This window comes from Solenopsis invicta, chromosome 1, assembly GCF_016802725.1.
Source record: "Solenopsis invicta isolate M01_SB chromosome 1, UNIL_Sinv_3.0, whole genome shotgun sequence".
In the NCBI taxonomy this organism is placed as follows: domain Eukaryota; kingdom Metazoa; phylum Arthropoda; class Insecta; order Hymenoptera; family Formicidae; genus Solenopsis; species Solenopsis invicta.
This window is the reverse complement of record NC_052664.1, coordinates 27,251,255-27,270,138: the sequence shown is the minus strand read 5'-3', so window position 1 is coordinate 27,270,138 and position 18,884 is coordinate 27,251,255. Positions and strand designations below refer to the sequence as shown.

At 34.8% G+C, this 18,884-nt stretch overlaps 3 protein-coding genes and 1 long non-coding RNA gene across 5 annotated transcripts; 2 read left to right on the top strand and 2 right to left on the bottom strand.

The window, feature by feature from the left end:
- Nucleotides 1-201: 201 nt before the first annotated feature.
- On the bottom strand, nucleotides 202-4,668 carry LOC105201936 (heat shock 70 kDa protein cognate 4). Its single transcript, XM_011170229.3, has 3 exons — nucleotides 4,473-4,668; nucleotides 4,099-4,315; nucleotides 202-2,395 (listed from the first exon to the last, which is right to left on the bottom strand). The coding sequence occupies exons 2-3, from the start codon at nucleotides 4,301-4,303 to the stop codon at nucleotides 645-647; spliced, it is 1,956 nt and encodes a 651-aa protein (XP_011168531.1). The 5' UTR covers nucleotides 4,304-4,315; nucleotides 4,473-4,668; the 3' UTR covers nucleotides 202-644.
- LOC120358515 lies at nucleotides 4,242-15,321 on the top strand. 2 transcript variants are annotated; one of them, XR_005575459.1, is made up of 5 exons: nucleotides 4,242-4,354; nucleotides 7,879-8,141; nucleotides 11,388-11,582; nucleotides 12,843-12,970; nucleotides 13,072-15,321. XR_005575459.1 is itself a non-coding variant. In XM_039452968.1 (4 exons), the coding sequence occupies exons 1-4, from the start codon at nucleotides 4,346-4,348 to the stop codon at nucleotides 12,850-12,852; spliced, it is 477 nt and encodes a 158-aa protein (XP_039308902.1). In that variant the 5' UTR covers nucleotides 4,242-4,345; the 3' UTR covers nucleotides 12,853-15,321. The 2 variants fall into 2 exon arrangements, 1 of the variants encoding a protein (XP_039308902.1); XM_039452968.1 differs by having other exon boundaries at nucleotides 12,843-15,321.
- On the bottom strand, nucleotides 11,216-14,631 carry LOC105201935. The gene is made up of 4 exons (XR_005575466.1): nucleotides 14,544-14,631; nucleotides 13,115-13,886; nucleotides 11,346-11,838; nucleotides 11,216-11,269 (listed from the first exon to the last, which is right to left on the bottom strand). It is a non-coding gene; the product is annotated as an uncharacterized LOC105201935 (long non-coding RNA).
- On the top strand, nucleotides 15,260-18,573 carry LOC105207849 (malectin-A). Its single transcript, XM_011177493.3, has 4 exons — nucleotides 15,260-15,737; nucleotides 15,819-16,001; nucleotides 16,870-16,927; nucleotides 17,004-18,573. Exons 1-4 carry the CDS (start codon nucleotides 15,372-15,374, stop codon nucleotides 17,210-17,212), a joined length of 816 nt encoding a protein of 271 aa, XP_011175795.2. The 5' UTR covers nucleotides 15,260-15,371; the 3' UTR covers nucleotides 17,213-18,573.
- The last annotated feature ends 311 nt before the right edge of the window (nucleotides 18,574-18,884 follow it).

Sequence of the window (18,884 nt, the reverse complement as noted above, 5' to 3'; positions counted from 1 at the left end):
AATCGAGCAAATTTAAACAAGATTTCTATTTTTTATTTTCTCTTTTAATATTATGTTACAAAAAGAAAGTGAAGAACCAGTATTTTCTAATTATTAAAGCGCTATTGTTTAAATTATTCGTATATATTGTAGTTTGTGAATTATATCAAATTGTACTATTCTATGTGCTTAACTATTGGGTTGAAAGAATGCAATGTTCAATTTTTGGTAATCGCTCTATATTTATGAAATTGGAACAGAAGATTAACAATTGATCTTCTCGAGAGTAGACTGTAAGTACAGTATGACAAAATAAATAAATTCCTCAAAGAAGTTCTTCTATTTCACATTTCCCATTTTCAAATAATAAAAAGTGCATTTATTACTTGAAAATAGGAGATGATGGAATACAGAAACTTGATGAAAAGACAATGTTGAAGAATCGTAAGGAATGATTAGAGCAAAGACCGCAGCTGTTTATACACCCCTACTATTGTGCACTCCTTGATTAAAAGGAAAAAAAAAACTAATAAACGAACATATAACTATTATTAGTTCTATGTTCGTTTATTTGTTTTTTTTCTTTTTAATCAAGGAATGCATAATAGTAGGGGTGACCGCAATGATGGGCAGTGGCGAGATAAAGCCAGGAACAATTCATTTATTTAATCGACTTCTTCGATGGTGGGCCCAGATGCACCGCCACCGCTGGGTGCTCCGCCGGGAGCGGCACCGCCAGCTCCGGGGAAACCGCCTGGCATGCCACCGGGCATACCACCAGCACCCTGGTAGAGTTTCGTAACGATGGGGTTGCAGATAGCCTCAAGCTCTTTCTGCTTGTGCTCGTATTCTTCCTTATCGGCCAGTTGATTCGCATCGAGCCACTTGATGATGTCGTTGCATTTGTCCAGGATCGTTTGCTTGTCCGTCGCGCTGATCTTATCCTTCAGTTTTTCGTCCTCGACTGTGCTCTTCATATTGAAGCAGTAAGACTCGAGGCCATTCTTGGCCGCGATCGTTTCCTTCTGCTTCTCGTCCTCACTGCGGTACTTCTCCGCTTCGTTCACCATCCTTTCAATATCCTCCTTGCTGAGTCGACCCTTGTCGTTGGTAATGGTAATCTTGTTCTCTTTGCCAGTTGATTTATCCACGGCAGAGACGTTTAGAATACCGTTTGCGTCGATGTCAAACGTAACTTCGATCTGAGGAACTCCGCGGGGTGCTGGGGGGATACCGCTAAGCTCGAATTTTCCTAGTAGATTATTATCCTTAGTCATGGCGCGCTCACCCTCGTACACCTGAATCAACACGCCAGGCTGATTGTCGGCATAGGTTGTGAAGGTCTGAGTCTGCTTCGTCGGGATAGTAGTGTTCCTCTTGATAAGCGCGGTCATGACACCGCCGGCTGTCTCGATACCCAGAGAGAGCGGCGTGACGTCAAGCAGAAGCAAGTCCTGCACTTCCTCGGATTTATCACCGTGCAGGATAGCTGCCTGTACGGCAGCACCATATGCCACAGCCTCGTCAGGATTGATGGATTTGTTGAGCTCCTTGCCATTGAAGAAGTCCTGCAGGAGCTTCTGAATCTTGGGAATTCGCGTAGAACCACCAACCAAGACGATATCGTGAATTTGAGCCTTGTCCATCTTGGCGTCGCGCAGCGACTTCTCGACGGGTTCGAGAGTACCACGGAAGAGATCGGCGCAGAGTTCCTCGAAACGAGCTCGAGTAATGGAGGTATAGAAGTCGATTCCCTCGTACAATGAATCGATCTCGATACTGGCCTGCGTAGAAGACGACAGAGTACGTTTCGCGCGCTCACAGGCCGTGCGCAGACGGCGAAGGGCGCGCTTGTTTGATGTCAAGTCCTTCTTGTACTTGCGCTTGAACTCCTGTACAAAGTGGTTGACCATGCGGTTGTCAAAATCTTCACCACCCAGATGAGTGTCACCCGCTGTGGATTTGACCTCGAAGATGCCATCTTCGATGGTTAGGATGGACACGTCGAAAGTGCCACCACCGAGATCAAAGATCAGGACGTTTCGCTCGCCGGTGGCCTTCTTGTCGAGACCATACGCAATCGCGGCGGCGGTGGGCTCGTTAATAATACGTAATACGTTCAAGCCCGAGATGGTACCAGCGTCCTTGGTTGCCTGACGCTGCGAGTCGTTGAAGTAAGCGGGGACGGTGATCACAGCATTGGTGACAGTTTTGCCTAGATACGCCTCTGCGGTCTCCTTCATTTTTACTAGGACCATCGAACTCACTTCTTCGGGGAAGAAAGTCTTCATCTCTCCTTTGTATTGTACTTGAATCTTTGGCTTGCCGCTGTCGTTTACCACGGTAAAGGGCCAGTGCTTCATATCGGCCTGGATGGTTGGGTCTTCGAAACGACGCCCGATCAACCTTTTGGCATCTAAATTAATCAAAAAGAAAAAAAAAAGTGGAGTCACTAACATTGAACATTTTCAAAATTGTTATTTGACATAACATACAGCATGACATATTATAAGTACTTTTACATTTATTTGAGAAATATATTTTAAAAAATATTTATATTCCTCTCTCACTCTCTCTCTCTCTCTCTCTCTAATTACAATATTTTTTAATATTTATTATTTGTTTCTTACTCAGTTCAATCAGTAAAATATATTATTACCACAGGATGTTTGCTATGATTTTGTAAAAGAATTCTTTATGAGAATTTCTAGATTTTTCAGGAATTTTATTTGAAAATTTCAGGCCAGATCAGAGAATATTTTTTAAAGCAGTTTTGAAATAAATATATTATCTTTTAATGTTTCTTGATCACAATTAAAAAGAAAGCTACTTAAATTTTGAATTTGTAAGGGCCAGTTTCACAACCTTTGATTAACTTAATCAGCTGGTTTTTCTATCATAATTGACCAATTACATTTGTTGCTAAGTAGAATTGACCAAAAATTATCAATCACTATTGACACTTAACCAGTCAGTTAAGTTGATCAGAGATTGTAAGACTGGCCCTAAGTAGATACTAAAAAGAAATAATATGGTAAATGTGGTATGTGAATTGTCTGTTCACAAACTCACCAGAAGTATAAAAAATTTGAAAAGTGATATAAAACACATTTAATTTAAAGCAATATATTGTCTATTGTCACTAATATTTTTATAAAAATTTACAAGTCACATAAGAATGTATGTCAATGTAAGCAGGTGTGTATGTCATATTTATCATATATATAATCGATTATCAACATTTTATATTATCAAGAAAAAATGAACAAAGAAACAATTGTCAGATAGAGATAAAATTTAAATTTTAAATTTCAAAAATTTCCCTGAGTATCAATAAAATTTCATAAAAATCTACACTTTTCAAGAAAAAAAAATTGATTTATTAAAAATTTCCAATTTTTCTAGTAACATCCTTTATTAGTTTATCGCATAATTTATGTTAATGTTTTTTCTAGCAATATTATAAAATTACAAGAATTATGAACGCGTACAGCACGGAATTTTATTTTACATAATCCAATTAAATCGATCACAGGCGCGAAGTAGATAAGCTCAGCACACACGGCGTATCTGCAGAGGCGTGGGTCATATCGTAGAGCTGATATCGACGCGAATGACGCGATCTAAGCTGATTCTCGCGCAACTCGCAAAGTCACGATCTAATTTCGGAACATAATTAAAACCTTTGTTCGAGGCAACGCGTGGCTTCGGCCAGTCGACGGATTTTACACTCGATTCTGACTCTGGCCCCGTGCACGTAATTCAATTTATAAAAAATTCATAGAATTAAAGAATTAAAATTTTAAGAAATCCGTTTTGTCTCAATTAGGAACGGACATCCGACCGAGGGGAGATTTTTGTTAGTTAAATTGATTCCCGCCCCTCTAACGTAACGCGGTGATAATACACGACCATATTCGAAATATAAGAGGAATCGAAAACTAGTAGCGCGTAACACAAAATTTAATGATTGCATCAGTAATTCTGCCACGAACAAACATGTACATACACAATCCCAAACGGATTTGGAGAAAGAGAGAGAGAGGGGGGGAGAGAGAGAGAGAGAGAGAGAGAGAGAGAGAGAGAGAACTTTTATACAGTGGGCGAGAAGAGACTTACCGAAAATGGTGTTGTTGGGATTCATGGCGACCTGATTCTTGGCGGCGTCCCCGATGAGACGCTCGGTCTCCGTGAAGGCCACATAACTGGGGGTCGTGCGGTTACCCTGGTCGTTAGCGATGATCTCGACCTTGCCATGCTGGAAGACGCCCACACAGGAATAGGTTGTGCCAAGATCGATACCGACTGCGGGTGCCTTCGCCATTTTCTCAGAGTTCTGCAAGGTGAAGAAAAACGTGGTTGATGGATGTCCGAGGTGAGTATGCGCGGGGTCAAGCGGGGTCAAGCGAGGTCAAAAAGGGATGCGCGTCTCTCGTCGAGTCACTCGTATCGCGTGGATAAAAACTCGGGCAGCGTAGACGAGCGGCACGTACCTGTTTTCAAGCTTTCTGGAAGCCTCGTAAAAATTCGTGGATAGGACAAAAGAAGAAGTTCCTCGTGTCACGATTCGCAACGTTAGTGGCGGCTCCGCGCCCCTGCGGTTGTATTTATAGACGGTGTACCTTCTGGAACGTTCCTTCCGCGCAGGGCCACACGCCGGCGAATCACGGTGTCGACTTCCGTTCGAGTGGACGCGCGAATGGTCCGACGGTCGACGCCGGCGCAACCGTCGAAGTCGACTGAACGACCGTGAGGCGTGGGACGCGTCGCGCGCTTATCGATTGCGCCGAGCCTTTCCCGAGTTTTCTAGATGGGTCTCTCCCCGCGTCTTTCGCTGCACCGTTCCACGTTACGATCGAATCATGCGACGATCGACCGATCAGAGGAAAAGGGAGGTTGAGAGAGGCGAATTGCGCTGGGATTGCTTGACTTCCGGTTGACAGTTAGCGGAAATCGCGACGAGTCGGCTTGGCGACGTAACGGAGCGATGGAGAGAGAGAGAGAGAGAGAGTGAGAGGGGGAAGAAAGAGAGAAGGGGGGGAAAGAGAGAGAGAGAGAGATGCCGGGAAGCGTTGTGTCGTTCTCGAAGCTCGAAACGGTCATGAACAAAGTAGAAGCTACTAGAAACTTCCGGCGTGTTCTCGTGTGTGCTGGAAGATGGAAATCCGCGCGGAATGACGCGCCGCTCTCAAGGTCCTTGCGGAATTCGCGCGCGTGTCAGTGACGTCGATGGACGCTTCGATCGCCGAGGAAAACCGTGAATCAGCGTCATTCTCGGTTTCTCGGGTGGAGCAGAGTGATGTTGCAAATCACGTCGTTCGAGTACCGATCTTGATTGAATCGCATAATTACGAGCTCTCCCGATTTTGTCTGATTCACACGAGTTAGGTTAGGCCCGTACGCCGTACGCCTCGTTCCGCGCTACGAGCGGAAAATTTCGTCGTTGCGTTCATCTCACACGTGGCAAATTTTCCATGCTGGATTACCTCTGCGATCGATAGCGAATAATAAATCGATCTCTATATACCCGTAAAAGTTGGATTTTTTTAATGACTTCTGGAAATTCTTTTGTTACAAAAACAACTTTTAAGATATTGAATGAACTGATTTAAGACCGAGTCGCAGACGTAATGACAAAATTTCAAGTACAATGAGTATAACCTGTTTTAAAAAATGATAGAAAACGAACAGGTTAGGTTTATTGAAATTTTATTTATTTTATGGTAAAATTATTGTTTTAATCGGAATCATATATGTCCATCTACTGTAAAGAAGTTACCTTTCCATCGTTTCGTAACATAATTAAATACTGAACGTCTAGATTGTTTTATACAACTTGTCAAGTTATCTAATACAATCTGAAAATTACACGATTTGCTTTATGTACAAATATACTCGTATTTGCCATTATATATTTAACATAATTCAGTAATTATCTTTATTTTGTTAAAACTGATATTTTAATTTGAATGATATACAATATTTTAATCTTATATTTTGTTTTTTATGTAATAATATTAAATAATATTAAAATTATAATTATTTAAAAGGCTTTACTCCATCTTCAATTTTGAAATTTTTGAAAAAATTATATGTATATAAAAAAAAAACAAAATCTAGAAGGTTAAAGTATCCATTCATAAGTTATCTCATTCATAAGTTAAAAATATGATAAAATCAATTTTGGCAAACATTAATTATCATAAAGATTATTAAATTATATTCTAAATATATGTTATAAAAAAGATAAATTAATATTGTACATTTTACTATCATATCTTTAATCAATATGTATGTCTAGTACATGTTAAATATATTGTAATTAAATATATTGCATTAAAATATTAAGATTAAATATACAAGATATAAAGAAAAGTTTTTTTTATGTCAAAGCGTGCTGCTTTTGTCTGCTTATTTCGGCCACATTGACGGGACAAAGCTCCAAAAAAAAAAAAAAAAAAAAAAAAAATTGTAAACTGAGTCATGTATCTCCTCATAAGGTACATCAGTACAACGCCAACGCCGACATTCACCACATGTGGCAAAATTGTATTTTCAATGCCAGTGATATGCGTAGTCAGGTTTATGTGCGTAAAAAGAATAAGGAAGAAACGCGATTCCGTGTGATCGATCGCAATTTAATTCAACCACGTGGCCGTTTCGAAGGTGCCCGAACGTTCTAGTGAAGCAACGGAGATGGACGGAGACAGATAGAGACAGGTATAAACAGGTAGTAAAGTTCACACAGGAAACGTAGCTAGAATTTCGAGATAAAATAAGCATAGCGCGAGAAAGAGAATATCATCTTTTATATAAAAATCCGATGGAAGATAATAAAGACAAATTTAAAGTTTATTGAAATTGTATCTAATTTTATAGTAAGATTAGCCTGGCAAAAACTTTTCTCACAATTTTTCAGATAATTGTTCAGAATTTAAGTAAAAAAATTATGACAAAAATTTTCACCGGGGTATCTTTAATCGTACTCCTCATTTGAGCTACTATAGAAAAGTCGTCTATTATTTTTATCATTTTTAAATAGTATTTAAATAATTCAATACGAATCTGAACATGTATATTTTTGTCTACAATCCAGTCAGAAATTATGATTTGCTTTATAATAATAATAATAACTTTATCATACATATGTGTTATATATTCAAGAAATATTAAAATTATGTACAAAAATTTTATTTCATTTTTAATCAAATGGACCTTTATTAAAACTAATTACTAAATTACATGTTAAATAACGGAATAAGACAACAAATTTGATATTTTAAAAATTATGATAGATTCACGTAGGTTTCTTATCTAATTCTACTGGATTTTTTTAGAATAGGGAATGCTTTTCTCCTTTTTCCAGTAACAAATGGGAAAATAAAACTTTTACACTTGGTTCAGTAATCATGATATTGCTTCTTGATAATTGCGAATATCGTGATACCGGCAATTATCTCTGCTCTAGTCATCTCTAATCGCCAAGCCGTTTATTTTGACGTGTATACTTATCTCTGAAAACTGCTTGTAATAGACATTTAACTGACATCGCTTGTAATGTGTGTATTATGTCGATAGTATATTCTAGAGAATACACTATTAAAAAAAAGCGCTTTAAGAATCAAGAAGGCTGAAGGAATATTACGTTCCTTATTTTAACTCTCTCTCTCTCTCTCTCTCTCTCTCTGTATTAGAAAATGAAAACAAAATAAAAAGATGAAATACACATTTTTCTCTGTAACTTTCTTTCCGACGTTTTTTGAACCAGACTATAGGAAAGAAACTATAGCAATGGGAGAATCGTTAAGTCATTGTTACTTATTTAAACGGTCGATGGCGAGAGTGATGTGTCGCAGTACTTTACCGCGTGTGAAATCTGCAGAAAGTTAAATATTTCAGGAAGTTTTTGCGCTACTTGACATCGAGCAATGCGCGCCTTCTGCATGCCGTCAAGGTGTTGCTAGGCCAAACCCCAAGCCAGATGCGTCGCACACTGGAATAACGGTCGAGTCGGCTTGGGTCTGGCTGAGAAAAGTGATCGGTTATAAACCCGTACAACAATGCCCCTCGCATCTCCCCTCGAACTATACTGGCCGAAACTGCGGGAGAGTGGTCCACTTTATTCAACATAAGTATTGTTACAAATCGAAGCGGAGCTTCGGGTGAGAGAGAAAGAACGACGTCCGATTTTCGCGTTGATTAATACTCTGGTTATTTATAATTATTTACAAAAATTTAAAGTTTTTCTTTTTTTTCCATCCTCTTCGTACGTAATTCGAAATTTCAGGCAGCATTTACGAACGAAAATTTGTAAGCTTATTTTCGTAATTATAGTAATAGTAGTGCCGTTTGTTGTCGTTGTAAATATATATGTATGGTAAAAAAAAGTTGTACAATGTAAAGATGACATTTAAGTTACCTTAGGTCTTCTGGGTGAATGAACTTGTTACACGTACGATATTGAGCGTCTCTAAAGATACTTCCAGAATCGTATTAGATTGTTAAACGAACGATTTTCGATAATATGGTTTTGGCGGATTTTGTGAAGATTAGTTGACGGAACAGTTGCCTTGCACGAAATTTAAAAAAAAAAAGATATAATTTTGTATATCGTAAAAAAATTACAATGAAAATTAAAAAATATATATTTTAAATATTTAATTTAACATTAATATTTTAAATATATAATTTAACTGTAATTAAAAAAAAAATAATACCTGTCTATTCTTCTTTGTGTTTTCTGTCTACATGATTTAGTATCGTGCTTTTACTTCTCCATTTCCGATTCCACAGAATCTTCGAATAATTTTTAAATATTTTTCATCAGCTATCTGTCGTCATCTTGTTGATATATTGCATCATTGTTTTGCGAATCATCTTCAATGTCTAGTAAAAGATGTAAATTATTTAAACAAGAATAATTTTAATTTGTTATATGATTTTACTATACGATGGATCTCGCACGTCTGATGAGATCCGCCGAAATCTTTAAATGTTCGTACTGTAATTTTCTTTATGTTTCGTTTGCTTTGGCACAGAAAAATATTGTCTCGACCTCGTTCTCTCTCTCTCTCTCTCTCTCTCTCTCTCTCTCTCTCTCTCTCTCACATGTTTTTACCACATTTATACGACATCATTCTTCCTTTTTTCCACTGATCCAGTGTTCTTGAAATCTTCAGCCTTCGTCTCAATGAAAACCGAAGGCGAATTCCTTGACTATTCGGAGTTGAAAATGGAAGGTGGATTGCATGATCATTTAAAGTTAGCTCTTCGAAGTCGTTTTGCTTAACAAAAATTCGTAGTTTCATGTTATCTCTTCTTTAATTTTTTCATTATGCTTAAGCGTTCTAAACTAAGATTTTATTAAAGTAAAATCACTTGAAACTAAAAGAGAAATAAATAGCTTTACAGAAAGGCTGCTCATTTTTCATAATTGTTTAAATTTGTATAATCATTAAATTCAAAAATATTCTTTATTCTTGCTGAAAGTTGTCTTTAAATTATACAGAGAATTTGTAATTGATTGCAATTTATCAAATACCGATAGCATATCGCAATTTGTAAATCGAATGTCTCACTACAAATTACAATTGCAAATTTTTAATGCAACTTAAAGACAATTTTTTTAACTATCCATTCTTTATGTAAAAAGCAAGAAGCATATAAATAAATTTTACGCGATATTTTTGATTTTCATTGAGATTTCTTTTCACTAAAAATAAACGGAGGCCTCGAGTAAGTATAGTAATGATATAATAAGACCGTGGATTTATTTTGAACGGCGACTCGTCCGTCGAAATAAATCCGTTGAGCGGTAATAATAGCATTAAATTCGATGATCGTATTGATATAAGTGTAAAAAAAAAATTATAACAGATATTATTCAAAGTTTATCGTCATTTCTTTGAGCAGACATGAAATTATGCGTATCGACTAGATGTCAGCATACTTCTTGTTTATCGAATCGGTAATAAGATACGTCACAGTAAAAAGTCAAAGTAAAAGTAAAGAATAAAATTTAAAGTTTATATTATTATACTATTGTTATAGGTATTTCACTGTTTTAAGTCAACAAATATATTAATCTGCGTTGTAATAATATATATTAATTAATAATTGTTATCCTTCTATTATGCACCACAGTGTTACAGAACCATTAAATTATAATACAATTGTTTTTTATTGATTAATTTAGAATCGAAATGTCATGAATTAATTTTTAATTTCTTTTTATTATTGTTTAATAAAATACAATAATTGGCGTAGGCTTGAGCCCACATTGGCACTAAGTTCAATACAATAAATGTTGTATTTTTCAAAACACATAAATCTAACGATTATCAAAATACAACGGAAAAAAAAGAATCAAAATACAAAAAATTATAAAAATCTTGTATATTTAATGTAGATATCTAACAAGCTTTTTATTTTTTTAATTAAATAAATAAAAATAGTTTGCAGATTAGCTAGCCTGTGAGAGAAGTTTTCAATCTTTTTCTTATTAAGAAAAATATACATTTTTCTTATTGACAAAACTTTAACAAGTGTAGTAGGAACAAACCAAAAAGTTTTTGAACTTTTTTCTTCTGAATCAATATAACAAACACGAGCTAAATTATTTTAATAATTTCTCATTTAGATTCTTAAAGATAAAGAAAACAAAATAATTATACATTAATTATACAACTTACAAAGAATCGTCTTCAAGAAACATAATGTTTAAATATAAGAATACATAAAATAAAATTAAACAAAATAAAAGTATGTTTGAACTTATTTAGGTATTAACTAATGGAACATGAAACTAAACTTAATATTTAAACACCGAACTTAATAAAAAAAGAACCGAAAGTGAAGTTGAATTGAACTAAATTTTTCCATTGATAGTATTTCTCCGTTATGTCCATGTGCATATTCTTCTCAATAAATTAATAAATCTTACTGATTCTGTGATTTGATGGAACTTCTCGTATCCATACACAGTTTCCCCAATAAATCTTTTCTTCCTGATCTCTTCGAAGTCTTTATATTCAAAATTTAAAGATGGCTTATCTAAGAAGATTGTCCAAATTGAGGATGTTAATTTGAACAGAGGATTGTACTTGAGCATGAGGATGTTAATTCCGTGAGAGTTCAAAGTTTGAAAATGAGAGAATGGTAGTAGCTACATCTTGTTTAGCTTTTATACTCTAGTGTATCCTCCATCATTACGTCTAATTTTTCCGCTCTTTTTTTTTTCAATTAACGTTGAAGTTGTAGGCATTGAAGGACCAGGAAATTTTCTAGAAATCTAATTTAGAAAACTTAAGTACAACTGTTCCAATCGCTTCTAGAAATCTCAATAAATTGGATGAAACATTGTATACCTGATTGATAAATTTCGGTATTTCATTCTGTTCTCATTTCAGTTATATTAAACTCCCGACGTTACTGAAATCAGTGAATCTCTCTTCTTACGTATCAACATCTTCAGGGATGGGTCTGATATACGAAGTCTATGCACAGTATATATTAACGCTGGAACGTAAAATGGAAAATTATAAAGTTCAACAACAATTTCATGAGCTATGTCATGTAAATCAAGTCGAGAACACATGGCTAAGGTTGGTTTGAGTTTTCTCCACAACTTTACTGAGTTATCACAACCTATTTCTTTGTGCAGCTTTTCAGCTAGCGACATTAATTTATAAAAAACTTTTGGTTCATCGGATGAAATCGCTCTATTAAGAACATCTAAATAGAGTTTGGTATTCGTTCCAGCTGGTGTATCTTTATTCTTATTGGGATACCAAATTAAAACTTCAAACAATCTTGGAGCTAGTTTCGCCGGAATTGTGACGTTGAAAGATGTTGCAAGATCTGGAATATCAAGAAAAAAATAGAATTTTAGAATTTTCTCGTTATCGCCGTTATATGAAAATGGCCAAAAGTCGACTCGCAGAAGCCTAGAAAACTAATTCCACAGTGTTTTGTGATGTATATGAAAGAGAAAAATAATATTTACAATGCCAAAAAGTGTGGGAGGAGAGAATTGCTGATAACAATAAAATGTCATATAAAATACATAACTCATACGTGACATTATATATTTTTCTATTTTTTTATTTTTATATGATCAAATTTATACATATTTTAATACATGAATTTGTGCTCATTTTCAAATGCATTTTGCATACAAGAAGTTATACACAGCAATTTCAACAAATTATGCATTGCGTAATTTATATACTTTATTATTATCAGCAATTTTCTCGACGCTTATTATTTTTTCTCTTTCATGTACATCAGGAAACACCGTGGAATTAGTTTTTTAAATTTCTGCTCAGAAGAAATTTTGACAATTTTCATATATTCTTTTGTTCATGAAATCAACTACAAAGAAAACAATGAATAAATTGGCTTATGATAGTTTACACAGCAAAAATGACTTTATTTGCTGCAAGTTATAAGTAAATAACTTTCAAACGAGCAAGTGAATAAATGAAATTAACTTTTGCACAAATATTTATTAAGGTTTTTTTTAATTAGTATATTTAAAATATACTAATATAAAAAATTTAATTCAATTCGTTATTTTCTCATCAAATTTGCAAATTAGTAGATACCATAAAAATTTTGTATAAGAATCGAGAACAAACAAAAAGGTAAATAACTAATAAAAGATTTATACTCAAATTTTATAAAACTAATTAAACGTAATAACAGGATTGAGTAATAACTAGTTAAAAAGTTAAAAGTTAAATAATAAAGTTAAGTAATAACTTTTAACTGAGTTAAATTAAATCAATTTTAAATGATTTAATTTTTAATTTTAACTAGTTACTGTTGAAACACAAACTTTCATTTATCAATTTCTTTTTAAGGAAATGCTAAAAATTTATCTGCGTAAAAGAAGAAAAAAATGAAGACTCCTTAGTAGTCATCGCGACCATATTGAAATCGCGACCATATTGAAATCGTGACAGCCAAAAATCACGCGTAAAAGCTTCTGGTACGCCATTTGTACATAAAGACAATTTGGAAGACAAAACAAAATAATGCATTAAAATTCTTGAGTAGTAAAAGTGAGTTTTAACTTTTTTTTTTTAATAGATTGATACGAGGTGTAGACAAAAAGTTCGTGCACTGAGCTCACCACAAATTTAATTATTTGATCTGGAAGATGGTCACCTTTGAAATATTCTCTCCCCGACTGAGTGCACTTGGCTCGACGCTTTTTCCATTGTATAAATATTGCATGGCACAGAAAAATACGTACGCACTTGATTGTAACTAAACTTGCACTTATTGTTAGTGAATTTATTGTTAATTAATTGATACCTGTTCCTAGCTCTAATGTAACGCGGGTGAACGCGGGGACAAGGCGACCATTCCGAAATGTAAAAGTGGAATCGAAAATCCAGTGTAACACAAAACCTAATAAAATTGCATTAGATCGCATCAGCGATCCTGCAAAAATTTGTGCAACGGACAAACACATCCGAACACGTAATTATAATAAGTACACGGCCCCAAACAAACTTGTAAACTTCAAGTTATCGAACTTGCACCGATAAAAGGTTTTCCCTTGGACGTCGAAGCAGCAAAGTAGTACAGTGTTGTTATAGAAAAAAATTCATTGCACCAACGTTTTTATTTTTACTCGCACTTCATATTAATATCTTTACCTCGAGTTATAGAGGAAGGAGAAGATTCAACCGTTTTAATCCAACTTTTGAGCGCGTTTCTTTCGAATGGAGACGGAGAATCTTCGTCGGCTGAAGAAGCTAACGAGATTCTCTCGCGCGAATCCATTATTTAATGACGGTATCACACAAGCGACTCGCTGCTGCGACTGTTTTCGAATCACACTTTCGAAAGATGCTTGCGGCCGTCACCTAATTGATCAGTGTCCACTTTTCGAACAGCTACTTAAATATTAATATGGATATAAATTTTCAACGATTGAGAAATTGAAACAAAATATGAGTTCTTTGACATTTTTATAGTTATTCAGATATATTACGAAACTTCCTCGCAGAAAAATATGGGTAGTAAGAAGAAAGAAAAAAGATTGTCATCACGATCCTTTCTTGTTTATGTATTTTTTTAAGATTACTTGATTTTAGTCTTACATATTTTATAGTTTTTTTATTTTATTTTTAATATCTCTTATTTTTATATTTTTTCCTTTTTTAATAACAAAAATTAAGAATTTTTAGTATATCACAGTACATTTTGTTTAATCCTGTGTAAAAATCCTTTTACATACACGATGCTCTACTTGCTCTAGAAATCTGTCCGAGTCGTCCGAGATCTCGATTCAATTGTTCTCGAATAGAAATAGCAATGTACTTTATGACTCTAGATAACGTCGAATATGAGGTTAGCTATTGAACTTTATGCCTTTATACTTTAAAGAAAAGATTGTGATGGCAACCTTTTTTTTTATGATTTTTCCTATATTTTTCTGCGAGGAAGAGTTTCGTAATATTTCTAAAGGGGGGGGGGGGGGTTTAGATTCTACGAAATCTCAATTAGACGATAATCAATTTCTTTAGTAAAATGTTTTGACATTTGTTTACATTTTACTTTTGTTTATTTCTCTTGGAAGGACTTTGAATTTTAAGTTTCTGCGTTGAGTCAATATTGGTCCGGCGACAAAATTAATCGGAAACCTTATGGCCATTCCACACAAAAAATCAAATATGAAATACAAAAACACAATGTTGGAACGTAAAAGTCAAAGGGTGCTTTTTATTTAATAACACAAGTCGACACAAACATCATTCTATCTTTTTTTAATATTGAATGAGTAACAAAGATAGAATGATGCTTGTGTCACTAAATGGAAAGCACCCGAAGATTAGGATTACAAAGTCCAATGATTGCGTCAGCAATCTTATAAAAATTTTGTAACAGAACGCGTACGAACGCGCACACGGCTCCAAACGGGAAGTTTCTGTGGTTTCTGACGCACAGTTTCTGAACATCCCTTTTAATCGCGCGCGCGGAATTATGGGAGAGTGGCGCCCACCGACGGGATGTTTTCGAACTAGTAGTCGCTAGCTCGCGCCACATCGGTAAGTCGGCGATCTAACTCTAACCGGTGAAAGCGGTATCGAGAGCCGCGCACCAGCGCACGGCCACCAGCCGCACAGCTGGACTGCGATATTTTTCATTGCGAGTGCGACATGCCATGTGAGTTCGATCGCGCGTAGAACAAGGAATCGTTCCATGCGAGTCCACGCGAGGACACGAGACGTGCCGGACGACGACGACAACCGCGGCAGCAGCAGCAGCAGCGGCAGCGGCAGCGGATCTGGCGGGACGAGTTATGAGCACGCCGTGCCTCGGCCGGAGAACGAAGCCGATCTTATCTTAGAGCCGCGAATGACACGATTGCCATAAGAATGCGGTTGCCAACGGGGAACAATAGCCGCCTGAGCCTCTTCCTGTTCCTGCTCCTGCTCGGCTTGCTCGCCCCCGGCTCCTACTGCCTCGAGGTGATATACGCGATTAACGCGGGCGGCGAGTCGCACACGGACAGCTATGGGATACATTATGCTAAGGATCCCCTCATGGGAAAAATCGGCACGGCCTCCGATTACGGTAAGCAGCTGATCATAGGGCGTATCGGCAACGTGGACCAGATACTGTATCAAACCGAGCGCTATCATCACAACACCTTCGGTTATGACATCCCGATCAGCCAGGACGGGAACTATGTTATGATACTCAAGTTTTGCGAGGTGTACTTCAACTCGCCGAACATGAAGGTGATCGTCTTTGCGAAATAGATTTTATCGCGTCGAAAACTGTTACCTATTTAAATACGTTCATGTATAATTTTGTTGTAGGTCTTCGATGTCGTGCTGAATGGTGATCACACCGTGGTCACTGATTTGGACATCTTCGAGAGAGTCGGTCGAGGTGTTGCACATGACGAATACGTTCCATTCAGGGTTCAAGATGGAAAGTTGATATACAACGATGAAGAATCAGACATTCTTGCAGGGAAGATAAGAGTAGAATTTATTAAGGTAATCAGTTAACATCAAAGTTTGCAGGGTGATTCCTAAATAAATACAAACACTTGTAAAGAAGTTGTTTCTTGGCTTATTTTTAGAAAGAAAAAGTTCTTTGAATATATGTCTTGAATAATTGCTTTCTTTTTATACAAGGTGGCAAAGTTGAAAAAAAATGTGAAAATTAAAAAAATTTGAAAAACACTTAGAGAGATGTTTAATTCAAATTTTGTGTGTATGTATATGTATTATCAAAAATCATTTTTTAGTAGAAATAAAATTTCTTTCATTAAGAATATACATATATTTTGAAAATAATTATATCATTTTGAAAATTATGCAGTTTGTGACATCACAGGATTTAAAATAAACCAAAGTTTATCTTCTTGAATTTTTGAACTTAGGAATCACCCTGTATAAGCACATATGCATATGTACTTTTTTATCCACTGGTCAGAATGATTTAGCATGCGTAATAACTTTGACAGACTATTTAGAAGTTCATTCTGAGTATAAAAAAATGTATGAACATAGATCCTGTTCTCAATATTTACATAATTACAATTTTAAAATTTTGCTGCTATAGTAAAATAACCAAATTGGCATTGCCATTTTGCTTGGTTTCAATTTCTCAAAGATCATTTCCTACCAGGCATGTGATTTCACAACAGCAAAGTTTTAAAACTTCTATTATGTAAATATTGAGAACAGGATTTATGTTTATATAACATGTTTCACTCGGGATCACCTCCCAAGCAATATGTGAAAGTTTATTACACTCATTCTGAATTACTCTGTATACGATAGAAAACAATTATTACATAATATACATTTGTACATAATGCAGATTCACAATTATATTAATTTTGTTGAAATTTTATAGGGCTATAGGGACAATCCAAAAATAAATGCCATAGCTGTAGTGAAAGGTGTCTTGGATGGTTCGTATATCTTCACTTTAATATAGAAGAATTTCTTTGGAGTTAAAGTATTCATATGAAAACTATATTTTTTTAGATGTACCTCAATTGGGACCGATACCGCCAGATCCCGAAGATTATCACGGTGTGCAAGAAGAGGAGGAGGAGATCACCGTACGTAGCAGACACACGAGTGGGCCTAGGACACCCGACCCGTACTTGATAGACGATTCGTCTGTAATGTTACCTGTTTTTGTAGCCATCGGCGCTTTTATTCCATTATTGTTCTGTTTATGTAAATTATAAGCGAACACACGCACACGTACATAGAAATGCCTTGTACTTAACGGTAACAGTGTTCCCGATTATTTAGGCTCGCTCAATCTACAAGAGGATGTCTAAATAGTGTAAATAAATAATCATTTATCTAAGCTCCTCTGCATTGCCAGATTTAGTGTGCATGTGTGTGTGCGTGAGAGAATATTTATTATTAATTTATAAATATAATATGATGTGGGATATGCTTCACATTCCACAGATTTACTTGAATATGATTTTTTTTTGGAATATTTTATAAGCGTTATTTTTTTTCTTGATGAAAATTAATATAATTCTTTTCATGACATTTAATAGGTACCTAATTATTTCACAATGTGATCTAAAATTAAATCAATTTAAGATTATTAATTTTTAAGCTAATTCTGAAAATTAAAGTATTTTTTTAATCTACTTAGAATTAACTTGTTTTATTTAAACTGTTAATTTCTTTTTCTCATCTTTCTCAATTTGTAACAATCCTTGAGAATTTTAACGGCGTAAATTAAAAAAAAAATTATTGATATACTTGAACATTAGTAATTGCTCTAATAATGCAAATGTGGAGAATTCGAGATACCTGATATAAGATGTACTTAAAAATCTCCAACCTTAATTTCAATGTAAAATTTTAACAAATTTTTAATCAATTCTTAAAGGATATTTTGATAAATTTAAAAGGATTGTTATATGTACAATCTTTTAATATATCTTTAAATTGCCAAATAATTAAACATCATTGTGAAAATGTCAATCAGTTAAAGTGTATTATAAAACGTTATCATTTAGTTGCGATATAAATTTAATGTTCACAAATCTATTTTCACTTTCATCTTTCAATTCAAAATTACTAATTTAATTTACATCTTAATTAAACGGTGAGTCAATTAAAAAATTTCTGACTAAAATTAAGATTGGGGATTCTGAGACAAGTCTGCATATACACTTGTATTCTACATACCAGATGTATATCTAAATACATAAATTAATATATATATACATATATTGATTGTCTTAGAAATCAATATATATAAAACTTTCAAGGAAGATATAGCGATTTGTGCTAAACATTTTTTATCATTGCTTATTTATTCTGAAATCGAATATCGTGTAACGATATATCACATTATGTCATATTCCATTTCTCGTTATATGATCTGATCTCGAAAAATTTGGCATACATTACATAATTTTGAAATAGGCTTCTAGGTTGTATTTATCGAGATATGTTGTCGAGATGAATACTGCAAGGCAGACAAAGATCTTATAGTCCATTAAATACCAAAGTTATGTCGATTCATAATATGATCAGTCTTTTGCATATTGAAATAAATAAAACTGTTATTACGTAAGATGATTTTCCGCATTGTTTTCTTCTATTTCCGCATGTAAACGAAAAACTCGCGTCGCATTTATCACACTGCTGATCTATATCATGTACATTTCATAATACGGACGTACTTAAACGTTATCTAGCTATACTGTCAAATAGATAAATCGATCAAAAACGAATCTTATCTTGGTATCGATTTGCACTTTTCTCTGAAAAAAACAAAAAAAAAAAACAAAATGATTACAGTGTTATTTTTACTCTTGTTATTCTTTAAGCGTTCAGGGTCTAATGCTGCTTGTAGAATCTACGGAATAAAACGTATTTTTTCTT

What these genes read in the sequence shown, in the direction of transcription:
- LOC105207849 (XM_011177493.3), top strand. Translation starts at nt 15,372, where the DNA reads ATGCGGTTGCCAACGGGGAACAATAGCCGCCTGAGCCTCTTCCTGTTC. An exon ending in TCAACTCGCCGAACATGAAG is followed by an intron (nt 15,738 to 15,818) that starts GTGATCGTCTTT and finishes ATTTTGTTGTAG; the next exon opens with GTCTTCGATGTCGTGCTGAA. An exon ending in AGTGAAAGGTGTCTTGGATG is followed by an intron (nt 16,928 to 17,003) that starts GTTCGTATATCT and finishes ATATTTTTTTAG; the next exon opens with ATGTACCTCAATTGGGACCG.
- LOC120358515 (XM_039452968.1), top strand. An exon ending in AAATCGAAGCGGAGCTTCGG is followed by an intron (nt 8,142 to 11,387) that starts GTGAGAGAGAAA and finishes TTCTCATTTCAG; the next exon opens with TTATATTAAACTCCCGACGT.
- LOC105201936 (XM_011170229.3), bottom strand. Translation starts at nt 4,303, where the DNA reads ATGGCGAAGGCACCCGCAGTCGGTATCGATCTTGGCACAACCTATTCC. An exon ending in TCCCAACAACACCATTTTCG is followed by an intron (nt 2,396 to 4,098) that starts GTAAGTCTCTTC and finishes TGATTAATTTAG; the next exon opens with ATGCCAAAAGGTTGATCGGG.